Source organism: Abramis brama (assembly GCF_963993115.1).
Source record: "Abramis brama genome assembly, chromosome: 24".
Classification (NCBI taxonomy): Eukaryota; Metazoa; Chordata; class Actinopteri; order Cypriniformes; family Leuciscidae; genus Abramis; species Abramis brama.
This window is the reverse complement of record NC_139986.1, coordinates 25,206,240-25,232,434: the sequence shown is the minus strand read 5'-3', so window position 1 is coordinate 25,232,434 and position 26,195 is coordinate 25,206,240. Positions and strand designations below refer to the sequence as shown.

Below are 26,195 nucleotides of genomic sequence, written 5' to 3'. Positions count from 1 at the left end.
TAGAAGCGAGCTCCAATCAGAAAGACCGACAGATCCGGTTGGATTTGGGAAATGAGGAAGTAAGAACTTCCGATCTATTGTAGTGAGAGTACACGCCTTAGTTAACATTGCATAGCACTGCAATAGCGTTTGTTTTCATTACAATATATGTATTTTATATAAAAGTATTGAGTATTTTCTTAAACGGTGTGTTTGTGTATATTTTAATATTGTCTATAACAGAGTTAAACAGTGTTGTCTTCATAACAACTATAAATACAACAAATTTACAATGTACCTGTACAGTTGCGCCAAAATAATTGTATCATTTGACACACTAGGGTTGAATTCAATCCAACACGAGTTAATACACAAATGCATGAGTGACAAATAAAGTCAGCATCATAATGCTACAAATGAAAAGAATGAGATGTATATACAACTCCAGTTCTGTTTGTTTGTAGTGGTCAATTTTGCTAGAGTGCTAGTGTTGAGCAGGTGTCTGAATGTTCATCATATTCTTGCATCTCTAATTTTCCATCTCTGACCCTCCAATCCCAGCTGGGACTGCCGTCAGGAGCTGGGACACACTGCAGCCACATGCCCGATACACACACTTCTGTGTCCTGAGACACCAGCCGCCCATCCAGGGTGGCCAAACTGAAGGTCCTTAAAGATATCTGTGACACAGACATAAATGCCGATTAATGCTCAGTTGTATCAATTAACAAAGTACAAATTGCTCATAAAAACATGCTAAATATTACAAAAGACAACTTGTGATGGAATCTTAAATACATACATTACACAAAAATCTCACCTGTTCACTGATACCCACAGCAATGTGTCCGATTTTAACCTGTGGCCTCTCTCTGATCTTTAAACTTTCTCCACTTACGTCTTCCACCCATATATCAACACCAAGACCTGCACACGCACAAATCAATACACACTAAAATGACATACGTAAGCACCTAAAAATGCACTATACTGATGAATCTTACCTTCAAAGTAGCAAGAAGGCGTCTGATCAGTTGACACTGACCAATCCACATTGAAGCTTTGATCATCTGCAGTGCTGCAGGAGGAGAAAACCCCTGAGCTAAAATCATCAGAGTCCTTTAAAGCAAGAACATGGGGTTCATTTGATGTTCGGGCACAATAACAATCATTAAACACATTATTATGTCTGCAATGTTTACCTCTTCACTAAGATCTTGCTCAGAGTCACAGCGGCTGGTGCAGGTGAGAGGTTGCAGTCCATGAGAATCAGGTAAACTTGGGCTTTTTTGTTCTGTGGAGAACAAAAGAGAACTCATCAACATAGCATAGAAAGTGCTTGAGATTCACTTTGAATCAGAACATTTGTGCTACATATGTTGTTGCAGTGTGTTTGAGGCAAAGATACGCTCCAAAGGTGTATGTAAAACACATGCAAAATCTTGGGAATCAGATGAAAATGAAGAACATTCAAGGAACTAAACCCAAACCTACTCTTTTCCTTATCCTTAAAATCATATAGGTACAGTATACTGAAAAAAAAACAGCAATTTTCACTCAAATTACTAGTAAATTTAAAAATAATAACAAAAAAACGGCAAGAAACATATTGCATGACCTGGAGAAACAGTATTTTCTTGTAAAACAAACTCCAATGATATTTGTTTTAATTACAACTTTAAAGAAAAATACTGTAATAGTGTATTTTTACAGTGTAGATGGAAATGTTGAACAGTAAGAATAAAGTTTCTAAAAGGGAGTTTTCACAGTGATGCCAAATATCAATTTTAGGTTGCTTAAAAGAACCTTTCTGTGAACAGTTCTTAAAAGAACCATTCTTTTCTTTACATTTTAATAATCTAAAGAACCTTTTTTTTTTACAAGTTAAAAAGTTAAATTAAAAAGTTCCATGAATGTTAAAGGTTCTTTATGGAACCATGGATGCCAATAAAGAACCTTTATATTTAAGAGTATATGTTGATCAAGGATGTTGATCCATGAACTTATCTATCCGATATGGCACAATAATGATTTACTTAGATGATTTAATGTTATTTATGCAAGTAGGATATGTTCACAGATCAAAATTCCTTTCCACCAATCAGTGACTTCGGATCTAGGGGTAAAGGTTACTGTTCAGGTGTGGACATATCAGCAAAAACAGGTCCATTGTCCACTGTCAATGGCATAGCAATGTAAAAAACACAGAAGTCACTTTCAAACCAAGCAGCTTTTGGTTGGTAAGCATGGCGAATTCACATGACCAACTTGAACATGAGGGGGGGGAACTTTGATGGCCCAGATTCCTATTGGAAGTTTGGATTCCTATTGGATTTTGCCTGCGAAAGTTTGCAGAACAATGGTAAATGTGACCAACTTAAGGATTACGTGTTTTATGGAGAACAGAAGCTTTTAAAGGAAAGACACTTAAAGTCACTATTTTCTAAATGCATGTTATTGATCTGATTGTGAACAATTCTTCTATGCATATTTTTTATTTTTTTTATTTTGGACCTTCAAAATGTTATTACTTGATCTTTTGGTGTAACAACAGGCTTTGGTGACGTGTGCCAGACTTTTCCAATCATTTAGTCTGCTTAAACCCCACCCCTGCACAATTGACCACAAGCTTGCATTCATTTTGAGTGCCACACACACACCTCAAAATCTAATCAACAACTAATGCAAAGAACCAAGACCCGTCCTACCCATCCTTTTCTCTTTTTCAATAATCCGTTTCACTCGGCTGTACGTCACAATACGTAATAAAATATCTGTAACTATTTTTGTTTCATTGCGACTTTTAAACCAAGAACGTAAACTATAAAGATAGCTATAACGATAACTAAATTCTGTTTATTCTTATGGCGTGTTCACACCAAACGCGAATTTAATTATTTTCGCGAGTAGATTACAAAGTCAATGCAAAGACGCGAATTGGGCGACGCGTTAAAAAATTTCAACTCGATCGGAAAATTCGCATGAGTTAAAGACTCAGTTAAGACTCCTTTTCGCACAATGTTTTCAATCGCGCGAGTGATGCGAAAAACAAGAAACATTAGAAAGATTTTTAAAACTATATCTTTATCATTACACTTATTGACCTTGGTGTGAATGGGCCTTCATTTGCACTACTACTTTTTATCATTTTTGGAGCTTGACAGCCCCTGTTCATATTCACTTTCACTGTACGGCAAAGAAAAGCAGCTTTAAACCTCTTTTTTGTTCCAAATAAGAAACTCATACAGGTTTGGATCAACATGAGGGTGAGTAAATGATGACAGAAATGTCATTTTTGTGTGAACTGTCCCTTTAAAAGGTGAACAACTGAAACAAAATTTTTATAATAGTACAGAATTGACTCTATAAAAGCATGTACAAACTGGAAACAATGAATCAAATCAAGCTCACATACAACCAGCACTCACCACTCTTCCTCAGCATGACCGACTCTTCTTCAGACTCAGAGTAGCTGTCTTCGCTGAGCAGTTGAGCTTCTTTCGGGCGATAAAGTGTCTGGAGCTGTAGAAACGGTTCCCACTCTTGTGCGCAATCGCTTCCCAGCTCTCGAAGACTCTCCAAATCACTCTCCACCTCTTCATCATCCACAAAGCTTCGGATCTCTCCATCCCAGCTCTCTGACTCCTCTAAAAGACTTCTGTCATATTCTCCACATCCTCCAATTACAACTCTCTTATCCATGAAATGATCAGTTTTGCTTTCTTCAGCATTTGTTTGATTCTCCGTCAGATTTTCGTTGATCTGTGATGCATCTTTATTACAAATCTCTTCATCAGACTCAAGTTCTCTGTCATCGTCTGAATAGTTTTGTTCCTCCTCCTCCCCCCAGTATCTGTCCATCCAGCTTCTCATCTTGTCTCTTGTTAGTTTGTTCATTTCTGCATCCTCATCCCACTGGCTTTCCTCCGAGTCAGAATCATCCTCGTTTGGTGCCGTCTGTCTCCATGTGCTCACCCAGTGGATTGTGGGTGCTGAGAGGTCTTCTGGGAAGCTAGGAGGCCTTGCTGTCATGGTAGATTCAGGAGTTTTCGGGATGGATGGGACAGAAGTCTCATGCAAGCTGACATTCATACAGTCTTCGAACGGAGGGGCTGAATGTTGTTCGGATGATGCTGCAGGCCCAGAGATCCCACATACTAAATGTGCAGAAAATAAAGGGCTTAATGTATGACTGTTCTCCAAGTTTGGTGTTGGTAAGATGGTAATATTTTTAAATTAATACTTTGTCAGCAAGGACACATTAAATTGATCAAAAGTGACAGTAAAGACATTTATAACGTTACAAACGATTTCTATATCAAATAAATGCTGTTCTTTTGAATTTTCTATTTATCAAAGTTTACACAAAAATATTAAGCAGCAAAACTGTTTTCAAGATTGATAATAAATGTTTCTTGAGTAGCAAATCATTATATTAGAATGATTTCTGAAGGATCATGTGACACTGAAGACTGGAGTAATGATGCTGAAAATTCAGCTTTGCATCATAGGAATAAGTTACATTTTAAGGTGTATTGTGTAATATTAAGGAGGATCTGAAGACAGAAATGCAATATAGTATACATAACTATGTTTTCAGTGGTGTATAAAGACCTTACTTAATGAACCATTATGTTTTTATAACCTTAGAATGAGCCATTTCTATCTACATTCTGTTCTTCATGCAAAGAAGCTATAGCTAAAGTCAGCGAATAAAACACTGACACAATGATGAACAAGTAACAATAATATTCGCAATAACATTGTTTTACTGAATAATAAAGTAAACATAATTTCTTAATTTATCTTTGTAAAGATGTTGCTTTAACTGGCTACTCTCTGCTGTCTCAGAGGATGACAACTTCTGTCGGCCACCGTGACTTTTGATGGTTGCAATTCGTAACCTCACCACTAGATGCCGCTAGAATGCCGTTATTTTAAATTGAAATAATATTTCACAGTATTACTGTTATTACTGTATTTTTGATCAAATAAATTCAGCCTTGGTGAGCATAGGAAACTTATTTTATAAAAAAATCTTACCAACCCCCAAATTTTTAACAGTAGTGCACGTTAGTAAGTTGACATGACATATTTATATTATACATATTTCATCACCATAAAACATTTTTGAACCTGTTCTGAGTGCTTTAACAGTTTTGTGCAGCAGTTGGGATGCTGAGTGTCTCTCTCCCGGCTCCTTAACCAGTCCCCCTCTGATGACATCACAGGTCAGGGGGTCACAGTCAGGTGGAATCTCACATAAAGGAGGGGGCTCACTGACGATCTGATAATCATAGCACGTGTCAATATAGTTACACAGACAGCATGTCAAAACACCAAAATTCAAGAAAACACACAGACATAACTCATGTATATATTGCACTAGTCAATATGAGTTTTGACTGAATTTATGTTTATCACAATCTTAAACATATCTCGATCTAAATCTTATGCTTAAATGTGTGAATTTGAAATTTGGTTAAAACTGTGGATGCACTGATAATAAAGTTTTCATGTTATGAATACAATCAATAGTCAATAAATAATAGATTTTTTTATTTATTATTAAATACATTCAAATTTTAAATATATATTTTTGGCCAAAATGTATTTCACATAAACGTTGCAGCTTTTTCAAATAGAATTTTTTTTCCGTGCCAAAATATATTTTTGTAAACATATTTTAAAATATGTTAAATATAATATAAAAATATCTGAAAATATATATACATACAATATATACATAAATTTGGACAGAATTTTAGCTAAAATATTTTTTTGTTTTTAATCTTAAACATAGTTTGATCCAAACCTTATGCTTAAATGTGTGAAATTAGGTTTGTGCGTTTGTGTACAAATATATATATATATATATATTTTAAATATGATATTATATTATATTATATATATATATATATATATATATATATATATATATATTTATTTATTTATTTATATGTGTTAATATAATGTTAATAAATAATATGCATGTAAATAATAAGTACATTGTTATTTTTTTGTTTTGGTGACTTTACTATTATTCTAAAATGTAGAAAATGGTCATAATTAAGAATAAGGAGCTGTGTTACTTTTGACTGGTATTGTCTAATTAGGTGACTTGCTTTCTAGGCACCACACACACACACACACACACACACACACACCGACTGCATGCTCACTTCACCTTCAGATAGAGTGGATGCGGATAGTATCGTGTCCAGGGCTGATGTCCACTGAGCATGTGCAGTAACATACAGCAGCTGCTCCAGACGTCAGCTTTAGCAGAGCGAGGGTCGCCCCTCGCCACCTCTGGAGGCATATGAGACTCAGTGCCACGCAGAATGTTTCCTGCACACACCACACACACTATATCTATTATTCTTTATCAGTAGGCATGGATGCATGCTGGTGTGTGTGTGTGTGTGTGTGTGTGTGTGTGTGTGTGTGTAGTCACCTCTGAAGGTTTTGATGCTGTATCCTCCCTGATTGAGTGTCTCAGAGAGCCCGAAATCACACAGAAAACACCGTCTGCCATCCTCAGACAGCAACACGTTGTCAACTACATACATGAATGATATCAGTGCACCAATCTGTGATTTTTTTTAAAACCATGACCGTGCCACAAACCTTTCACATCAAGGTGTACGACGCGTCTGCTGTGCAGGTGTTCGAGAGCCTGCAGGACCTGAGCATGATAATACAGAGCCAGTTCTTCAGAGAGACGACCCCTCACTCTCAGCAGCTGAGCTAAAGAACCTAGAGAGAGAATTGATTTGCTCAAATATGACTTGACTTGCTTTTTAGAGGCTTCCACTGGTTAAAGTGCTCACCTCTTTTCAGGTCCATGAAGAGAATCACATTGGGTCCTTCTCTCACGGCTCCATACAGCTGGAGGACACGAGGAGACTCCATCCTGCTCCATGTTTCTACTTCCTCCCACCTAAAACTACAAAGGGGAATCTTCACAAGAGAGCAATGCATTGGATCAGTAAGGAAATAAATCACAGAGAGTCACAGGAAATGGTTCATACAATTAAAAAACAACCTGGTCCAAAAATAGAGCATGCAATCAAGAATATTCAGAGATATTTAACTCTTAAAAATAAAGGGGATTTTCACAGAAATGCCATAGAAAAAGCATCTTTAATAGGTTCCCCAAAGATCCTTCCAGTCAACAGTTCTATAAAGAACCATTATTTCTTAGTTTGAAGAACTGTGGAAAATTCTAAAGGATCTTCATGGAGCCATCAATGCTAATTATTCTTAATCAATGCTTAAAGTAACCTTTAAGAGTGTATTTTAATATGTGAGGCAGGAATGGATACTTACCCTCTTGGCGGCACATGTAAATCCTGTCTGTTTGTCCCGAATGCTGAAGACGTCTCCATAAGACCCGTTCTGAATGTGGCGGAGAAGTGAGTATTCACGACCCTCTCGATATTCTGAGTTTTTCACCTGGAGGAACTAAGAAATAATGAGCATCATGAAAACTGCTGTAAATAACTGTATGACTGTATGTAATTGTATGAGTTGTTGCTGAAAAATATGAATGAAAAGTTTAACTTATTGACCAAAATTATCAGAATTGTATTGTTTTGAAATTGCTAAAAATGGTCATAGAATGTGGGAGGAACTGATAATAAAATATTCACGATTATGACTGATAAAAGGCCGATATAAAAATTCTTTAATATATATATAAAAAATATACTGTATACATATATATAATTAGATATAATAATTTTTTTTAACAAAATGTACTACAATGGGTAAGAAAATACATTTCCAGTCCTAAAATACACTGAGTAATAAATGCAATATGTTTTTTGTAAATATATTTTGGACAATATGTATATATTTAGATCAACAGTAAAAAAAATAATTTGCCCCAAAATATGAAGAAATATAACTAAAACTCATTGAAAATATATTTATGTAAATATATTTTAAAATGTATATTAGCAATATATTAGGGCCGTCAAATCGATTAATCGCATCAAAACAAAAGTTTGTGATTATATAATATATGCATATATATATATATAGACAAGTAATAGACGTAATATATATAGACAAGTAAATGTGTCTGTCTGTAAATGTTTTATATATATATATATATATATATATATATATATATATATATATATATATATATATATATATATATTCATCGCAATTACTCGCATCTAACATAAGTTTGTTTATATATATATATATATATATATATATATATATATATATATATATATATATATATATATATATATATATATATATATATATATATACACACACACACACACACATTATATGAACAAACTTTTATGTTATATGCGATTAACTGTGATAAATTGATTTGACAGCACTACAATATATTTCTTGTATAGTTTGAAATATATAAAAAATATCTGGAAATTAATTTGTTTGCTTCGTCTAAATAAAAAAAACATCAATTAAAGATGAACTTTAAGTGAGTTTTATATGGCAAATATCTAAATGAGAATGGACAATTAAATATCTAATATCAGGAAATACCTTATTATTTAGCCCACTTTTTATACATATACAGTATAAATAGTCACATTTGTATTAAGTCGTTTATGTCTTTAGTCACACACCTGCTTAGGGTGGAACAGAAACCCCTCGTTTACATTCACTTTCTCTGTGTCTTTCTCCTGTGTTACTACTTTAACCATTTTACCAAAAAATTCAGAGAAATGCCAACGGTCCGTTTGAGTCACAGCGCCCCACAGTTCACCCGTTTCCAGTTTAGAGCAAAACCTTGAAATGGAAGACTCTGAATTGCTCTCTGTGTCTCTGCAGATGTCTTTAAAAGCACCTAGAGCATCAAAACAACCTGGCAAAAACACTTCAGGGCATCCGTCTGGGAATCTAATGTCACCAAGACCCTCTAAACCACAGCTGTCTGAATCTGAGCTGCTTGTTTGTACGTCTGTGTTACAGTCTGTGGTGTAGCATGAACTCTCAGAGCCGTAGCTCGATCTAGATGAAGCTGAACCCCACTCCGCCTCGATTAGACCGTAACGGTGGTCGGCTCCTGTGCTGTCGGCTCTCCTATCCCAGTCCGTGTAAATACAAGTCGAATTAAAGTCAAAATCATCTATGAGAGACCCAAAATGATCAGCTTTCAACCTGGAAGTATAGCAGGAATATCCAGAACCTACTGTAGCTTCTATACTGCAACCAGGCACGTTACTCGAGACGTACAAATCACAATCTGAGTCTTCAGATTCTTTGTCAAAGCTGTTCCAGACAGATGCAGGGTCTTGTTCATTGCATATATCAGTTTTTTTGACAAGGGTATTGGGAGTATTACAGTCAACTGGAGTAGTGTAACAAGAAGAGTCGCATCCCTTGATGCTCTCAGCGTAAATATACTCAAACTCAGAGTCGAAGTTTGGTTCCACACCGCCAGATATCGAGCTGCGAGACTCAATGGTAGAAGGTGAGTCAACTTCCAGCTTGTGAAGACGTAAACGGGAAACACCAACATCATGAGGACATTCCCACACATGGAAATCTGGAGTTTGAGAGATCTGACAAGTTTGGGATAAACGCTCAGAATCGACAGGAGCATTTCTTCTCATTCTCTCTTTTCTACATGTTTCCCTTCTTTTCTTCATGTCTTCAATCTCTGTTCTGTGTTTCCTGTGATGTTTCCTGAAGCAGCGGGATGTAGCTTTCTCCTCTCTCTCACTTGAGTCATCTGACCTTTGAATGACCACAGAAAACATCCCAGTTAAATCAATAAATGGAACCATGAACCTGTAATTTAATTGGAAGTCACATTGTGCAAACCTGTTGCTGATGCACGACTGGATATTGTTGTCTTCTGTACTTGTAAAGCCAGAGGTTTGATATTCCTCGCCTGTAAATACATGTAAACATCACTTAAAACATATGTGATGAACAACAACAACAACTTCCCATCCAAATCAACCTCTAAAGTGAACCATCTCATAAAAACAAAAACTAAATCATTCTCATTAACTGAAATTAAGCTAAAATAAAATATTAGAAGAAAAACAAATGAAATTATGAAATTTTGTTTTCGACAACTTACTGAAATAAAATAAGTTTAAAAATTAATACAACTAAAAAATGGGAATAAAAATAAATTCAAGCGAAATAGAAATAGTTACAAGAACTAAAAACGAATAAAAAGGACAAAAGTACATGACAAAATTAATAAAACTTAAAATAAAATGAACACTAAAAATAGTAAAATAAAAGTTAATTCAAAATATTATTGAATACTAAAATAGTACATAAATAATACTAAAATAACACTGAAAATAATCATTTAAAAGTTTAAATTATTGAACTTTGGGAGGTGGGGGAATGGTGAAGGAGGATCGTTTTGACAACCTTGTCGTCTGTGGAAATGTACCCTCAGTCTGAGAATGAGACAATGAGTACAAATGCGGTCGAAACCGAGACAAAACCTTCAAAAAAAGACCGGCACTCGAGTACTACAACACCAACCTACTAGATGGTTCTTGGAAGAAAATTTATTTCTAAGAATATAAGCTCCCGTTCTGTCTAAAAAAAAATGGTTGACATCCGCTCTTGAACCCATTAACCTTTAAAGTGACTGTCCTCTCTCACCCTTCGGCATGAAGTTCGATATTCTAGTGTCTTCAACACACACTGTCTGAGGCTCCTTTAAGGCTCTTGGCTGAAGAGCAGACTTCTCTCCACACTCTGTGCCTGAAGTCGAGGTCCCTTCATCCAGATAAAGCACTTCTGTAAGCCTGCTGGAGCGAGACATGCTCGGTATGGCCATTCCTCTGTCGCCTCAACTAAAAAAAATGCAAAAAATAAAGTAACATAAGGAAGATAACTGCCCTGGGGCAGTTTTTACCATCACTTTCTTCACACTTCCTGATATCCATACACTCTCTCAGAGCGAGTGTTCATTGGAGAGCAGTTGCTGAGGTGTATTAATAGCATTGACATTTTGGCACGTTTGAAGTCTCGCTTCCCTTCAGCTGTCCCAGTCTCTCCCTTTCACACTTTCTCACACCGGATCATTTATCAACATTCCAACATTCTTGCAATTTATGTCAGTCTCTTTACCATCTCCATTGAATTCTTTATTTTCACTTAGTGTTTGATGCATAGTCAAACTTTCATCCAGTGATTTAGTTCATTAGATTCCTCAACATAATCACACATGCGCAGAATACCTTCATTACGTACATGGCATTCACACCTATCAGCTCCATAATTAACACTCATAACCAGGAGAGTTATACAAAAATAACAAGAGACACTACTGTTTAAAAGTTTGGGGTGAGTTATGATTATTTTCATACTTATTCAGCAAGAACACACTAAAAAGATATACATTTAAACGTTCTATTAATCAAAGAATCCTGAAAAAATGCATAAAAGATATGAAGCAGCAACAATCAGAAATGTTTTTTTGTCATATCACCATATTAGAATGATCTCTGAAGTATCATGTGACACTGAAGACTGGAGTAATGATGCTGAAAATTCAGCTTTGCATCACAGGAATACATTTTACAATATATTACAATAGAAAAGAGTTTTTGAATTGTAATAATAATAATAATAATAATAATAATAATAATAATAATTCACAATATTTCAGTTTTTAATTACGTAAATGCGGCCTTGGTGAGCATGAGTCATTGAAGGAATAAATCTTACCAACTCCAAACTTTTGAATGGTCCAACACATGCATTTTGATTTAGCGGTGATCTATTTTTACAAACTCACTTGCTTAAAATCAGCTTACACCAGTATACTAAAGTTGTTCCGGTCAGGTGTTGTGCAAGTTCTCTAGCTGTGACACAAAAACAAAAAATGTCAACATACCAGAAGAATCAGCCAGGACAGGGTTCTGGAAATCTTGTTTTCTTCCTTCGTCAAACACACTTGGCCAATGAATGTTGTTTTCAGCTCTTGTATGGCTTCAGTTGAATGGTAACAGTGTTTTAGCCGGTCTGAGTGAGACCCCAAACACACGCAGAACGCAAGCTGTGAAACATGAGTCCATCAAGCAACAGCTATTTGGAATAACGGTGTCAGCCTCTCTGATTGGTTAAAGGCATTTACATAGTTATTCCAATACCGGTAAAAATTCAATCAGATGCATCTGCCAACATGCACCATGGAAACAAGACAGAGTTTATCAAAACAAGTCTGATGAGACATGAATGAGTCAACGAGCAATCTATTTTAAAAGTATTTAATTTCAGTGTTTTTTTCTGGTATAATTAACCAAAAATCAAATCCACTTCAACAAATAACGGAGAAAAAAAAAAGCACAATCTCAAAACAAAATCAACCTCATTGTATCACAGGTAATCAGTAAGCAAATTGATTTGACCCTTCTGTAAATTTTAAAATAAGATAAAAAAAATAAAAAAAAAGACAAATCTCACAATTAGCTATAGTGAATGTTGAGAATGACACTTGCACTTGAATAAACAATTTCAAGCATTTGTAAAGCTTTCAGAAATGTACACGGACAACTTGGAACATTTTAAATTAAACCTACAATGGAAAAAGCTTATAATTCTCCTTGACAAAGTTGAGTTAACCCTAGCATGTAACAGCCTCTACGTAAAATATAGGGTTAAATGCTTGGCGACATCCATTCTTTTCACGGCCCAATTGCAGTTACAATTCTTACAATAAAATTTTACAGATTAAAATGACTGAGAGATTTCTTTTGTAGTTGATGTATTGGACTGGTTTAGGTTTAGTTCACTGCCGATACATTCATTTTAGATTCTCAGTAACTGAGTAATCGGTCACTTCACGGTCATATCTGTTCTTAGATTGTGTGGTAATCAGAAATACAATTTAAATTGCATAAAAGCAACATCCTCAAACAACGCACACAATTGACGTCAGTTAATTATAAAGGCTTATATGCCACTAATTATTTCTAACGTCTTGTAAAATCACTTCTATAGCCACTCTTAAGGAACTGGGAAACATGTAGAACTTGAGGCTTGAAAGTAAAATAATAACATTGAAAATGTGCATTGGTTTTGTTGTCAGTTTCCCTTAACAAAATCAAAGACTAAAAAGGCTCTGTGTATCCTGCTAAAGCATAAGGCTGGGTATGTTTTTATTCTGGTAAAAACTAAATATTAAAGACAAACCATGATGCATAGTCCCTTGTCTAAAGAGGGCATCTTAGAAAGCAATGCTTTATGCAACATGTGCGAGTACGTGTGTGTGTGCGCGCGCTATCCAGTGTCAGTTTATGTTTTTTTCACTTAGATAATTATCCCACCATGTGGCTGTGGATGGTTTAGTGCAACTTTGCACTTCCGAGTCACATTTGTATCCCATAGGGCAACAGTGCTTCATGTCTTTACAGCACACTGCCTACAAAAAGAGAGAGAAACATCTGTCAAATGTTTGCATACATTAGTGTATAAAATAAGTGAATAAAATAAGAATGAATGAGGCATTTATATAGCGCTTTCATATGTACTACTGTACACCCAAAGCGCTTTACAATCATATCAGGGAATCTCTCCTTAACCACCCCACAATATTTGAAAAAATAACTAAAAAATAATAATAATAATAATATAAAAAGTAACCAATAAAAACAAATAATAAACATATCAATTTTGGTAAACAATATATAATTAAATAATTGTATTTATTAATTTGGTTATTATTATTTATTGTGTTTACTGAAATTTGTTAATTTCTTTCCCAAATTTTATTTCAGTATAAATTTGGGTTTTAATATTTACATATACATAATTTTTTTATAGTTTATGGTCATTTGTTTATTTGTTTTATTTAATTATTTTTGTCTTTACCAAATTTGGTTTAATTTGATAATTAAATAAAACAAATAATAAACAAATTGCAGTAAACAATAAAAATCAAATCTATCTAATCTTTTAATCAATAAATAAATAAATAAATAAAATTCGGGAAAGACAATAAATAATTACATTAATTAAAAAAATGAACAAATCTCAGTAAAAAATGTAAATAATTAATAACCAAATAAATAATGTATAAATAAACAACAAATAAATGCCAAACAAAATAAACAAATAAAAGCAAAATTAACAAAACAATAATTGAAATTTCAGTAAAAAATAAATAAAAAAATCATTGAATAAAATATAAATAAAAACAGTTAATTGATAAATAAACATTTATTTCAGTAAACAAAATGAACAAAAATATATTAAAGTAACAGTGATAGTGATGCTTACTAATAATATCAGACATCAAAGAAAAACAATCATTGGACTTCATACCTCTTTATATGGACAGCAAGCCCATGTGGAGTCTGATAGTCTACAGCAGGTCTGCGTCTTTGAGCAGCGCGTTGATTCATCACACAACACCTCTTCTAAATGTGCGTCGGTGTGTGTTTGTAATCGTGTCAGAGGAACACTGCGCACGCTGGAAGGTTTAACGCAGGTTCCAAATTCGAGGTTGCAGGTGTAGCCCTGTGGGCAGCAGTGCTCATGGTCCTCACAGCACACAGCCTGCAGAGAGACAATACAGCACATCAGTGAAGAGCACACAAACACACCTGCATAAAGAACATCAAATGAATGCAAAACACATGAAAACAAACCCTGTGGTGCGAGGAGTACTCAAACTAAATTCAAAGTCAGATGGAAAAACATCCTCAAAACACTTATAGCATTGTAAGTGTAAAAATAAACTCTGCTATAGGTCTCAAAAACACACATAACTAATAGAATAAAGCCGTTTTAATCCATAAAGTCAATTATTGTAATAAACATGTAAAGCTATTTAACCCTGTAACTTTTGCATGACATTTGCAGAGATACTAGAAAGACCGTTTACACCTGGTATTAAGATACGCGTTTTTGTCGATTGGATTTGGATCACAAGTAGACGAGGGAGACACATTGCAGTTTACACCTGTGTTTAATCAGTCTTATTTTGTCCACTTTTAACCACTTCTGTGCTGATTTCTTCAAGGGGAGGGTCTATGGGTGGATAAATGTGTTTTTTCAGATCTTTCGATCTAATGGATGAAATAAGCTCACGTAATTTACACATGAACGCGATGGAAGAACATAAGGAGATCATCAGCTTTAGTTTCTGCTCCGACAGCCGGAAAACAAGCCGAACGCTGTGAGTGTGTGTTTGAGAGAACATTGTGCTTGTCAAACATTGTCAAACCAAACTTGGGTCTTTAGCCAGACAGGGTTTAAACTTTGTCGGATGGAGCACTTCCCATAATGTTCATGCATTAGATCAGTAGGCGGAGAGTTGTTTTGCATGAGCGTTACACTACGAAAGCAATCCGGTCGAATGTGTTTTCGAGTGGTGTAAAGTGGTAAATCTCAAAATGTTTTAGTCCCCGTTTACACCTGTATTTATGCCTGGTTCAGATTACATGATTTTAGCCCGATTTTGGCACAATCCATGTGACGTAGGGTGTCGTGGGGGTTCGTAAACGACAACGGGCGTCGGGACACAAGATTCGATCGTTTCATCTGGTATAGTGTGTCATTGTGGGCGACAACCTACGTCACGTCTGCGATGCTTCACGACATCACGATAAAAAGACTAGCATGTTTCATTTTTTTTTCGGTCCTCCACGATGGTTCCGTCAAGAGTGAGTGAGTGAGTGTGTGTGTGTGTGTGCGAGTGAGCAAGAGTGTGTGTGCGCGAGTGTGTGTGTGCGTGCGCGTGAGTGAGCGAGAGTGTGACTGTGTGTAAGTGCGTGTATGTGAGTAAGTGCATGTGTATGTGTGTGCGAGTGAATGTGTGTGTGTGTGTGTGTGTGTGTGTGAGACGGCACGCAATGACTGGTCGGAAAGAAACGTGTAGTCTGACATGTTTCTTGCCCACGACACGACAAGATTTTAGGAGTCAAAATCGTGTAATCTGACACAGTGACTATTGTAACAGACAAAAAAATCGTGTAATCTGAACCAGGCATTAGAGTCGTCCACTTGTGATCGGATCGAGCAAAACGCATCTTAATACTAGGTGTAAACCGGGCCAAAAAGACTTACCTTGACAAGAGGACAACATCCCCACTGCCCTGTGGGTAATTTACAACAGGTAGAACCAGACGCACAGCTCGTCGTTGAATCGCACTTCACATCTTCGTGTCCAAGCAACACCTCTGACCCCTTTGTGACCCTGGCCTCTTGTTTTGTGTACCAGGGGATCTCATGATGGGCTTTAATGCAGGACGTTTTCTTCTCATTACACGTGTAGCCGCTAGGGCAACAGTGATCTCCATCCTTACAGCACACCGCCTTAAAGAGGAGACGACATAGTGTGAGAATGAATTCCTTCACTACATTCATAATGGAGTACAATATATACGAAATGCAATTGGTTTGTATGAAAAACAGCACAAAATAGGCAACAATAAAAAATTCTAATGGCAGTATGCTTCATTATGTTGCATGTTTGTCAGCAGTTATCTTGAAATTAAACATTTTATTTTGCATTTTAATCAAAGTAAGTAAAATAAATACACAAACTAAACAAAATAACTAATAACTATTAAATTAAATAACTAAAATGAAACAAATTAAATACAAATAACTAATGACTAAAATTTTAAATAAAACTACAAAATAAATTAACAACTATATATACATTTTAGAGATATAAAATAAATGTGTAGAAATTAAATAAACAAAAATAAATGACTAAATAAACCTTTTTTTTAAAATAAATATTCTAGCGTCTATTTATATAGTGTGTGTATATGAGAACAATGACCACACCAACTCAAAACGGCACACATATCCTTCTATATTATCAATAATCTGCCACAGTATAGATGTATGTGTATGTATTTATTGCATATATATGAAAATATACATTTTAAGCTATTTGGACATACTTTATCTACTGTAATATATGTGTACTATATGTGTGAATTATCTATCTGTTGCTGAGTTGACTCATTTATGGTCATTTAAAGGAACACTTCGACTTTTTGAGACTTTAGCTTATTCACCGTATCCCCCAGAGTTAGATAAGTCCATACATACCTTTTTCATCTCCGTGCGTGCCGTAACTCTGTCTGACGCACCCACTGCTAGCCTAGCTTAGCACAAAGACTGGAGGTAAACGGCTCCAGCTAGCATACTGCTCCCAATAAGTGACAAAATAACGCCAACATTTTCCTATTTACATGTTGTGATTTGTATAGTCACAGCGTGTACGAATAACAAGGTCACATGAGACACAGCCATCTTCTAACCGCATACATACTGGGAACTATATTCTCAGAAGGTGAAGCACTGCTACTTCTGCGGAGTGATTTACTCCAATTCTGAGCAAACTCTGCTCCTCACCACAGGGCTTCTCAGGCGCTGCGAGCAAATCACTCCACCCAAGTAGCAGTGCCAAGTGCTTTGCCTTCTGAGAATATGTGACCATGTTATTTGTACACGCTGTGACTATACAAATCACAACATGTAAATAGGAAAATGTTGGAGTTATTTTGTCACTTTTTGGGAGCAGTCGGGTCAATTTTTAATTTTTTTTACAGATTGGGCTTTGGTCGGACTCGGGCTCATTTATTTCATCGGACTCGGGCTTTTCTCCTTTCATCGTGCCCATAATATACGTGCAGAGCGCAGGCTACTGTATGAAATATTGTTATATTGATAATATTATAAATATGCAACGCAATATGCGATCACGCGAGTAACGCGATCGTGCAATGCATTAGGTGACAGTTGACCATGCAGAGCATCAGGGAGAAGTTGGAGCATAAGGAGTTACTAAAAGTTCCCAATACTTCAGGAAAAGCTGCATTTTGAAAGAGTTTTGATTTGATTACCGAGCCTGAAGCCTTCAACAGTGGATGCTATTCTTTTTCTTCACAACGATCACGAATAAACAGTGAATGAACCTACTCAGTTCAACGGATTTTTTTTTTTCTTTATTATATTTTATTATTATTTAACGTTAGCCAGTTGGCGAAGAGTTCTTTGAAACGTTCTTCAGTAAAGTTACTTGACATCAAAAAAAGGTAGGCCATAAATCTTTATTTACTGCTGGATCACATTTGGCTATACAATATTCTCTACTGCATGCTTATGCTTCTCTGTAATGGACAGTCTGTATTAATATTTGTGGGCATAATTGTCGGTAGTGGTAGTTATGTTTGAGGCCTATAATAAAATTTTACCTAGTAGCGTGTGTGTGTGTATGTGTGTGCGTCTTGTGTGTGCGTCTAGCAGAGACAGCGCGCATCAGAGAGCGCGTCAGAGAGAGCTCAAAGTGATATTGATGTTGGTCTCGGGTCAGGTTCGGGCTGAAAAATTGCAGACGTTTTCGGGCTGGGGCCGGATTAGGGCTTGAACACCACGGGCCAGGTCTCGGTTAGGGCTGGATGTTTTGCCCCGTGCAGGGCTCTAGGCAGTATGCTAGCTGGAGCCGTTTACCTCCAGTCTTTGTGCTAAGCTAGGCTAGCGCTGGGTGCGTCAGACAGAGTTACGGCACGCACGGAGATGAAAAAGGTATGTATGGACTTATCTAACTCTGGGGGATATGGTGAATAAGCCAAAGTCCCAAAAAGTCGAAGTGTTCCTTTAAGGCTCACATGTGGCATTTAGATTGTATTAAATAGTGAATAAGTGAATGGATTAATATAGCGCATCTAACCTTAGGCAGTGGACAGCAGCCCCACTTGCCGAGATTGCCCATAAAGCAGCAGGTGTCGTCTCTTGGACAGCTGGTGTGAGCGTCACACATGTGTCTGTCCACTGGATCTGCCGGTTCTGGAGAATTATCATCAGACTGCTGGCTCACGCTCAGTGCAGACTCCTTCCTGAACCAGGGCATGCTGGGAAGGCCAGGACGTACACAGGTTTTTTGAGCCAAGTCACACTTGTAGCCCTGTGGACAGCAGTGCTCCTGATCGGCACAGCACATGGCCTACAATATTAAATATATACATTACATATTAATATAACATTACAATATTATCCACATTGGCAGAAATTTAATACAACTCATAATTGATTCCAATACAGTTTGGTGTAAGAATACTCATAAGTATAAAAACAAATAGCATATACATATTTCTTTCAATTTAACGTTTAAATCTGTGGAATTTAGTACAAATAAATATAATGTTAAAAGATTGATATGCATTATATTTAAATTAATTGGCATGTTATGCTATTAATTGTATAAAAAAATATTTTTAATCTATACTATACTTTATATTCAGTGTACACATGAAATAAGTACATTTATTCATAATGCATTATGGAATTGCATTCTCTGTAAAGGATGCATGCAATGCTGTCATAATTAACATAACATAGTAAGCAACCTACCTAGACAGCATTATATGCCATTACAAGTGCAAGCATGTGTGCACACCTGTGCTTTAGAGCTTTAGGCCTAAATCCTTGTTGCTAAATGTGTGTTTACCTGTGGCATAGGACAGCAGGCCCATGCCCCTGAGGTTAGTCTACAGCAAGTCGACCCTGTTGGACACAGCGATGTCTCGTCACAGTTTTGGTTCTGCGATGGCAGGGTCACTGCATCGATCTTCTTCACCAAAGGCACAGAAAAACGGAGACCCTGATCGTTGGCACTGTCACAAGAGCTGGCGGCCAGATTACACACAGTATCGTGGGGACAACAGTGGAGATGGTCCTCACAACACACTGCCTAGAAGTTTATGTAAATAAATAAGTGTAAAATGAATAAATTTTTATTTATTTAAATAAATACTGTTTATAATTTAAATAAATATATGCATTTTATATTTTTATTTATTTTCCATTTAATTTATATTTATTTGTCATTTTATTTATCATCTATTATTTTAATTGAATTTATATTTTTACATTATATTTAATAAAAATAAATAAATAAATAAATAAAGGGTTTTTTTATTTTTTTTATACATTTAAAAAATACATATAACATTTTATATATATATAACATTTTATATATATATATATATATATATATATATATATATATATATATATATATATATATATATATATATATATATATATATATATATATATATAAATAATCTTCAGATTTTAAAATTAGAAAAAGAGAAAAGTACTTTTGGCATTGGGCAGCACCCCCATTTTCCAGATGGGAGTTTGCAGCAGGTGGAATCATCCGGGCATGAAGAGGTATCGTCACATTTCTCATTGGATGGAGCGATTGTAAAGGTAGGCACCTTTGTCACCCAGGGTACAGACAGTGAAAGGTCAGCAGGGTCGTCACAGGTGCCCGCAGCGAGGTTACACACCGTGTCTTTTGGACAGCAGTGGGCATGGTCCTCACAACACACCGCCTGGAGGTCAGAAGACACAAAGACATCTTAGACTGCCTTCGCATTACTTGAAATTATTTGTTGCAATATTTTGAAGCAATTCATTTTTTACATTTGATCTCAGGAACTTTTGTTATGGGCTTGGTTTTAAAAAGATACTACTAAGCCATATTCACACTGTAATGTTTCCACATGTTTCTGCAGTGCCGAATACCTTTGGTAAAGGACAGCAGGCCCAGCTGCTTTCTTCTGTTATACAGCAAGTGGTTCCGCTAGCGCACGCTACGGTTTCATTACAGGGAACTACTTTCTCTGAAGACAGAAAGAGCGATAAATAGATGGATTGATGCATATTCTATATTGATCCACGTAAGCAAAATTTTACATTTCACCACACTCACAATCCAGAATGGTTTGAGCAATGAGGTTAAGCCACAAACACAAACTGAATAACTTTTAATTGCACAAAGGTAAAATTAATGGGTTTCACCTCTAGGCTTCAGGGCAGTGACAGCTGGGATCTTAGTGGCCATTTCCGTGACACCATTGGCTGATAAACACATACTATGGGCAAGGTCACATGTTGTGCCCTCTGGGCAGCAGTGCAAATGATCAGAACAACACACAGCCTACGGTAAAACACATTTACATTTGTTAATTCAAGCTTACGTTGAGTAAAATACATGCAAACCACAGGGTAACCATAAAATACATTTAATTATACATTAGGACAAACATGAAGCACCTTTGGCATCGGGCAGCATCCGTAGCTGCCGGTCTCTGTTTCACAGCACGTCGTATCCTCTGGACATGTGGACATCCTATCTGGACAGATCACTGCCCACATAAACACACACAGAAGCCTGAGCATTTCCAACAAAGACACTTGATGAATTATGAATAGAAATAAATAATACATAAAAAAGTGCTTGTATATATGAAAAAAACTGCAGGCACCAGAGTTAGTCTTACCATCTCTGATATCACTGAAGTCTACAGCCGGATCAACTGCAATAATACAATATAAAAAGACTCATATACAGGTGTGAAAATGACAAGCAAACTTAAGGATATTCTACTAATGCCTTAAAGGAACTTTTATACCTTTTTATGCCCCAGTGAACAAGACATTAAATGTGCAATAAGAATGTTAAATTACAGTACAATAATGAAAGCAAAACCATGAAAGCTATTTGTCCGCAATAATGTGCAATAAGAACTCTTAGTGCATTAATAAATAATGAAAGCTATTTGTCCTCAAAACACACATTGCTGACAGCAGAAAAGCAATACTTAATGTTTTGTTGATATTGTAAATATGAAAACGTATTTGAGAAGCACTATCCAAAACATTCCCAGATTTTCATTTTTATAAAAAAAAAGAAAGAAAGAAAAAAAACACTGTCACATCGGCAAGGATTTTGTCACGTCATATGCGATTATAACAGTGACTAATATATAAACTAACGTTCAAAAGTTTGGGGTCAGTATGTTTTTTTTTTTGTTTTTTTTAAGAATTACGTAAATTAGCAATGATGCATTTATTCTTCGAAAGTCACAATAAAGACATGTATAATGTTACAAAAGATTTTAAATAAATGCTATTCTTTTTTAACTTTCAATCTTCAAATAATCCTGAAAATTTGTATCATGGTTTCCACAAAATATATTAAGCAGAAAAAACTATAATAATAATAATAATAATAATAATAAATGTGTCTTGAGCAGAAAATCATCATATTAGAATGATTTCTGAAGGATCATGTGACACTGAAGACTGGAGTAATGATGCTGAACATTCAGCTTTGATCACAGGAATAAATTATATTTTATTTTAAATACAATGGAAGACATTGCAATAATATTTCACAATATTACTACTTCTACTGTATTATCATCAAATAAATGCAGCCTTAAGGAAGCATAAGAGACTGAAAAAAATCTTACCAACCCAAAACTTTGGCTGACATAATACCAGTAAAAGCATAATGCAATTAAACGCCAAACAAGTAAAACTGTCATATTTCCCTCTGTTATACCTGCGTTTTTCTCTGATGGTTTCCTACGAGAAGCAGCGAATTTCCTCCAGAAGGGGGAGGGTCCATAGCCATAGGTGGCCGACACACACATTGAATGCTCAAGGTCACATTTGGTTCCCTCAGGACAGCAGTGTTGCTTATCTTCACAGCACACGGCCTAAACACACACATGGGGAAAGAAAGACAAATGCAAACATTACCATATACATGTAACCGCATTCCAGAATAGATACATGATCAAACAGGTGCTATACATTTTTCATAGGACAGCAACCCCAGCCCCCATCAGGCATCTGGCAGCAAGTGGTGTCATCGGGACACTCAGACACCCCATCTGGACAAACTACAGCTTTCTAGAAAGAAAAAAAAAGAGAGAGATCAGTTTCAATGCTGAGTATTTACTCAAGGCTTATCTGAATTTGTGGCTGTGCAGGTGTGTGCATTACCTGCTTTGTGGCGACTCTTTCCACCCAGTTTAAAACGTGCGTCTTATTCACACACTTAGAGTGTACCAAGTCACACAGAGTGCCCTGGTAACAGCAGTGCAAGTGATCGGAGCAGCACTCTGCCTGTAAACACACATACAAACAAGAGTCATTTGAAATTAATGCGTATTTATTGTTAACTGATGTTGGAATAGTTAAGGAAATTAAATTCTATCTACTGGGGAACACAAAAGAGAAGTTTTAAAGTAACATTTGTATTGAGAAAAAGTCACAAGAATGCAACAACATAAGGGTGAGAACATGATGACACAATGTTCTTTTTTTGGCTGGAATTTCCTTTTAATAAAGCACACATTAAATAAGGGAACAAAGTAAATCATTAACAATGTCTTAAACAGTAAAAGAAAAGAAAAAGAAAGTCACTTTACTAGTAGTGCAAATTATTCTGTTCAAAAGTTTGGATTTAGTAATATTTTTGCCTTTAAAAAAAATGTTATTTAGCAATGATGCATTAAGACATTTATGTTACAAAAAATGTCTATAAAAAATGCTGTTCTTTTGAACTTTCTAGCCATCAGCCAACTTTCTAGCCATCAGCCAACTTTCTATCCTGCAGAAAAAAAAAAAAATCACAGTTTCACAAAAATATGAAGCAGCACAACAATAATAAATGTTTCTTGAGCAGAAAATCATCATATTAGAATGATTTCTGAAGGATCATGTGACACTGAAGACTGGAGTAATGATGCTGAAAATTCAGCTTTGATCACAGGAATAAATTACATTTTAAAATATATTACAATAGAAATCTGTTATTTTACATTTTAAATTGTTTTTACTCAAATGCAACTTTGGTGAACATAAGAGACTTTTTTCATAAACATTAACAAATCTTTTGAACAGTAAGATACGTTAGAAGGAGGGCTGCTGAAAATCCAGCTTTGCCATTACAGGACTTAATTTTATGTATCAAAATCAAACAATCATATTTGCTGTAAATTCTAAATATATTCAAATAGAAAAAATATTTTAAACATTTAACAATATTATTGTTTTTACCGTATTTATGATTAAATAAATGCAGCCTTGTTGAGCATAAGAAACTTCATTTACATTAAAAATTAATAATAATTAAACAGTAGAGTAACTCCCAAAAACACATTTAACTAAAAGCCTCTCTTACGTTGGGAAGCGGACAGCAGCCATATCCTCCTGATGGTGTTTGACAGCAGGTGTTTCCATCTTCACACATCCCTCCATCAGGACAAATCAGAGCGACACACACGTTCAGACACACACATAGTAACGCTACGACACTCACACGCACCTGAAAGACAGGAAATGGCCATGAACCGAACATTATTTGATTCTGTGTTTACTGTAAAACAGTTTTTATTATGACACTATATTTATTATGAAAGTTCTGGCATAAGGATCATTGATGAATGATGAATGAACATTTTTCTTCATTTAATTAAAACATTTCACATGTCTGAGTGTCTTAAGTCATTTGACTGACAAACAACATCATTTGAAAAAGAGGCTCTTAAAAACATGCATTTCCCAATGTGTCACCTCACCACAATGATAAACACACTGCTGCCGGTCTCATGTCTGGTTGATGTGAAATCGCTTCAGCAGACTTTAGACTTATTAAAAAAAGACTACTTTTTTTTTTTTAAATGGAAAAAGCTCAGTTTGGTTTCATCTTTTATTTATAGCAGCAGTGATGATAGAGCTTTAAATCACAATTTAAAAAAATATTAAGAAAACTACAACAAAATACTCACCATTGTGTGTGTGACTGTGCTGACCCCCAAAACTAATGTTCTTCAAATGTTCAGATGCAAACCCATGAACAACTTTCTTGCACTGTAACACAAAACATAAAAATGCACAACTAAATCAAGTACATTCATACAGGGTTTGACTTTGTTACACAGGTGTTTCAACAGGAATTGATTTCGCTAAAGAGAGTTGTAATTTAGTTGTAATGTTTATAATCATTGTGGTGTATGACCCATATAAAAACAGCATTTCACACACACACATTATACACATATATATATACATACATACACATATATATATATATATATATATATATATATATATATATATATATATATACACATACATATGATATATATATATATATATATATATATATATATATATATCAATTCGACAATTGCAGGATACATGAGTATATTACTCTCATACTTACTCGACTATAGATTTCAAAGACACCGAGAACAAAGTGTTTGCAAACTTGTTTATCTTATCCAAGGTTTTTTTTTTTTTTTTTTTTTTAAATCAGATAATCTCATCTCAGACCATTGATCACATTATATGAGCACTGTCTTAAAGGGATAGTTCACCCAAAAAATTTAATTTTGTCATTTACTAACCCTCAAGTTGTTCCAAACAAACACGTTGTTTTGCTGAACACAAAAGACATTTTGAAGAATACAGGTAAATGGGGTCCATCAACTGTTTAGTTACCTGTATTTTTCTAAATATCTTTTGTGTTCAGCAAACAACATGAACCCATTTTTGGGTGAACTAACGTTATCCCTTTAATAAATGCATCACTTTTTAATCACTTCGCAACACTAATTGACCATATTTATTTTTAATTTATAAAAACTATCAAATGTATATCCACCAAAGTTTCAATTTGTATCAGTTAACCAGTTAGTATAGGTTTAAAACCGGTCTTTGAGACGCACTAAATCAGTCATTAAAAACGCTTCATGCTAAACTGCTGTTGTTGTTGCAATGTAACGTTGTTTCTTTTTGTTTCCAACGGAAGCGCGTGAGCTCGGCCGGAATAAACCCTAAACAAAGACTTGATTTATTAAAAAACAAGATATCATAAGTATAAAGAACTTACCGTAACGTATTTTCACGAGGCCAGTGGGAAAATCACCGTAAAACTGGACGCTGTGAAGAGGATATACCGCTGTTCTCTGCCGAGTTTGAGTTTATTGGTCCATCACGTGACCGAGTGTCACATGACACAGTGAGTCAGGCTTGTTTGTCTTTCATGAACCATATGAACCTGTCAATATAGTTTACAATGACAATATGATTTAAATTATGCAAACAATATACATAAAAAACTAAATATATAATATTAAAATAAATAAAAAAACGTAACAAAACAAAGTATTAGAATATAATATATCTAATATGAATATATAACTAATAAATATATTCGAACATTTTCACATCAATTATAATAATATAAATAAATTGCAAATAATATTAAATGCAAGAACATCCTTTTTGTTTTAACCATCCAAAACGTACAGCAACATCATGTAGTAAAATCGCTATATATCACTTATATGATTCTGAATCTCACAGAACCTGTAAAAAAAAAAAATGTCGAGGTTATATATTCCTCC

At 35.2% G+C, this 26,195-nt stretch overlaps 2 protein-coding genes across 4 annotated transcripts; both read right to left on the bottom strand.

Moving 5' to 3' along the window:
* Window positions 1-83: 83 nt before the first annotated feature.
* map3k14b (mitogen-activated protein kinase kinase kinase 14b) lies at window positions 84-12,017 on the bottom strand. Of its 3 annotated transcripts, none has more exons than XM_084102495.1 (15): window positions 11,852-12,017; window positions 10,612-10,805; window positions 9,802-9,871; window positions 8,601-9,714; window positions 7,312-7,446; window positions 6,813-6,942; window positions 6,610-6,738; window positions 6,437-6,541; window positions 6,167-6,330; window positions 5,116-5,266; window positions 3,408-4,136; window positions 1,182-1,273; window positions 984-1,098; window positions 800-906; window positions 84-659 (listed from the first exon to the last, which is right to left on the bottom strand). In XM_084102495.1, the coding sequence occupies exons 2-15, from the start codon at window positions 10,787-10,789 to the stop codon at window positions 456-458; spliced, it is 3,423 nt and encodes a 1,140-aa protein (XP_083958621.1). In that variant the 5' UTR covers window positions 10,790-10,805; window positions 11,852-12,017; the 3' UTR covers window positions 84-455. The 3 variants fall into 3 exon arrangements, 1 of the variants encoding a protein (XP_083958621.1); XR_014604448.1 differs by having other exon boundaries at window positions 529-659; window positions 800-931; window positions 11,852-11,988; XR_014604449.1 differs by lacking the exon at window positions 800-906 and having other exon boundaries at window positions 603-659; window positions 984-1,057; window positions 11,852-11,988.
* Window positions 12,018-12,208: 191 nt separating this feature from the next.
* grnb (granulin b) lies at window positions 12,209-25,799 on the bottom strand. The gene is made up of 16 exons (XM_084103500.1): window positions 25,679-25,799; window positions 24,573-24,654; window positions 23,966-24,109; window positions 22,783-22,905; window positions 22,591-22,689; window positions 22,337-22,493; window positions 21,270-21,305; window positions 21,043-21,134; window positions 20,788-20,926; window positions 20,512-20,609; window positions 20,082-20,318; window positions 19,427-19,669; window positions 18,650-18,922; window positions 16,027-16,275; window positions 14,281-14,514; window positions 12,209-13,378 (listed from the first exon to the last, which is right to left on the bottom strand). The coding sequence occupies exons 2-16, from the start codon at window positions 24,573-24,575 to the stop codon at window positions 13,247-13,249; spliced, it is 2,259 nt and encodes a 752-aa protein (XP_083959626.1). The 5' UTR covers window positions 24,576-24,654; window positions 25,679-25,799; the 3' UTR covers window positions 12,209-13,246.
* Window positions 25,800-26,195: the final 396 nt, after the last annotated feature.

Coding starts and splice junctions, on each gene's coding strand:
- map3k14b (XM_084102495.1), bottom strand. CDS start 10,789: ATGGCCATACCGAGCATGTCTCGCTCCAGCAGGCTTACAGAAGTGCTT. Junction 9,715..9,801: donor CAGTCGTGCATCAGCAACAG/GTTTGCACAATG, acceptor GGTCATTCAAAG/GTCAGATGACTCAAGTGAGA. Junction 660..799: donor CTGTGGGTATCAGTGAACAG/GTGAGATTTTTG, acceptor TCTGTGTCACAG/ATATCTTTAAGGACCTTCAG.
- grnb (XM_084103500.1), bottom strand. Junction 22,906..23,965: donor GCTGCTGTCCGCTTCCCAAC/GTAAGAGAGGCT, acceptor GTGTGTTTACAG/GCAGAGTGCTGCTCCGATCA. Junction 20,610..20,787: donor CACTGCCCTGAAGCCTAGAG/GTGAAACCCATT, acceptor TTCTGTCTTCAG/AGAAAGTAGTTCCCTGTAAT.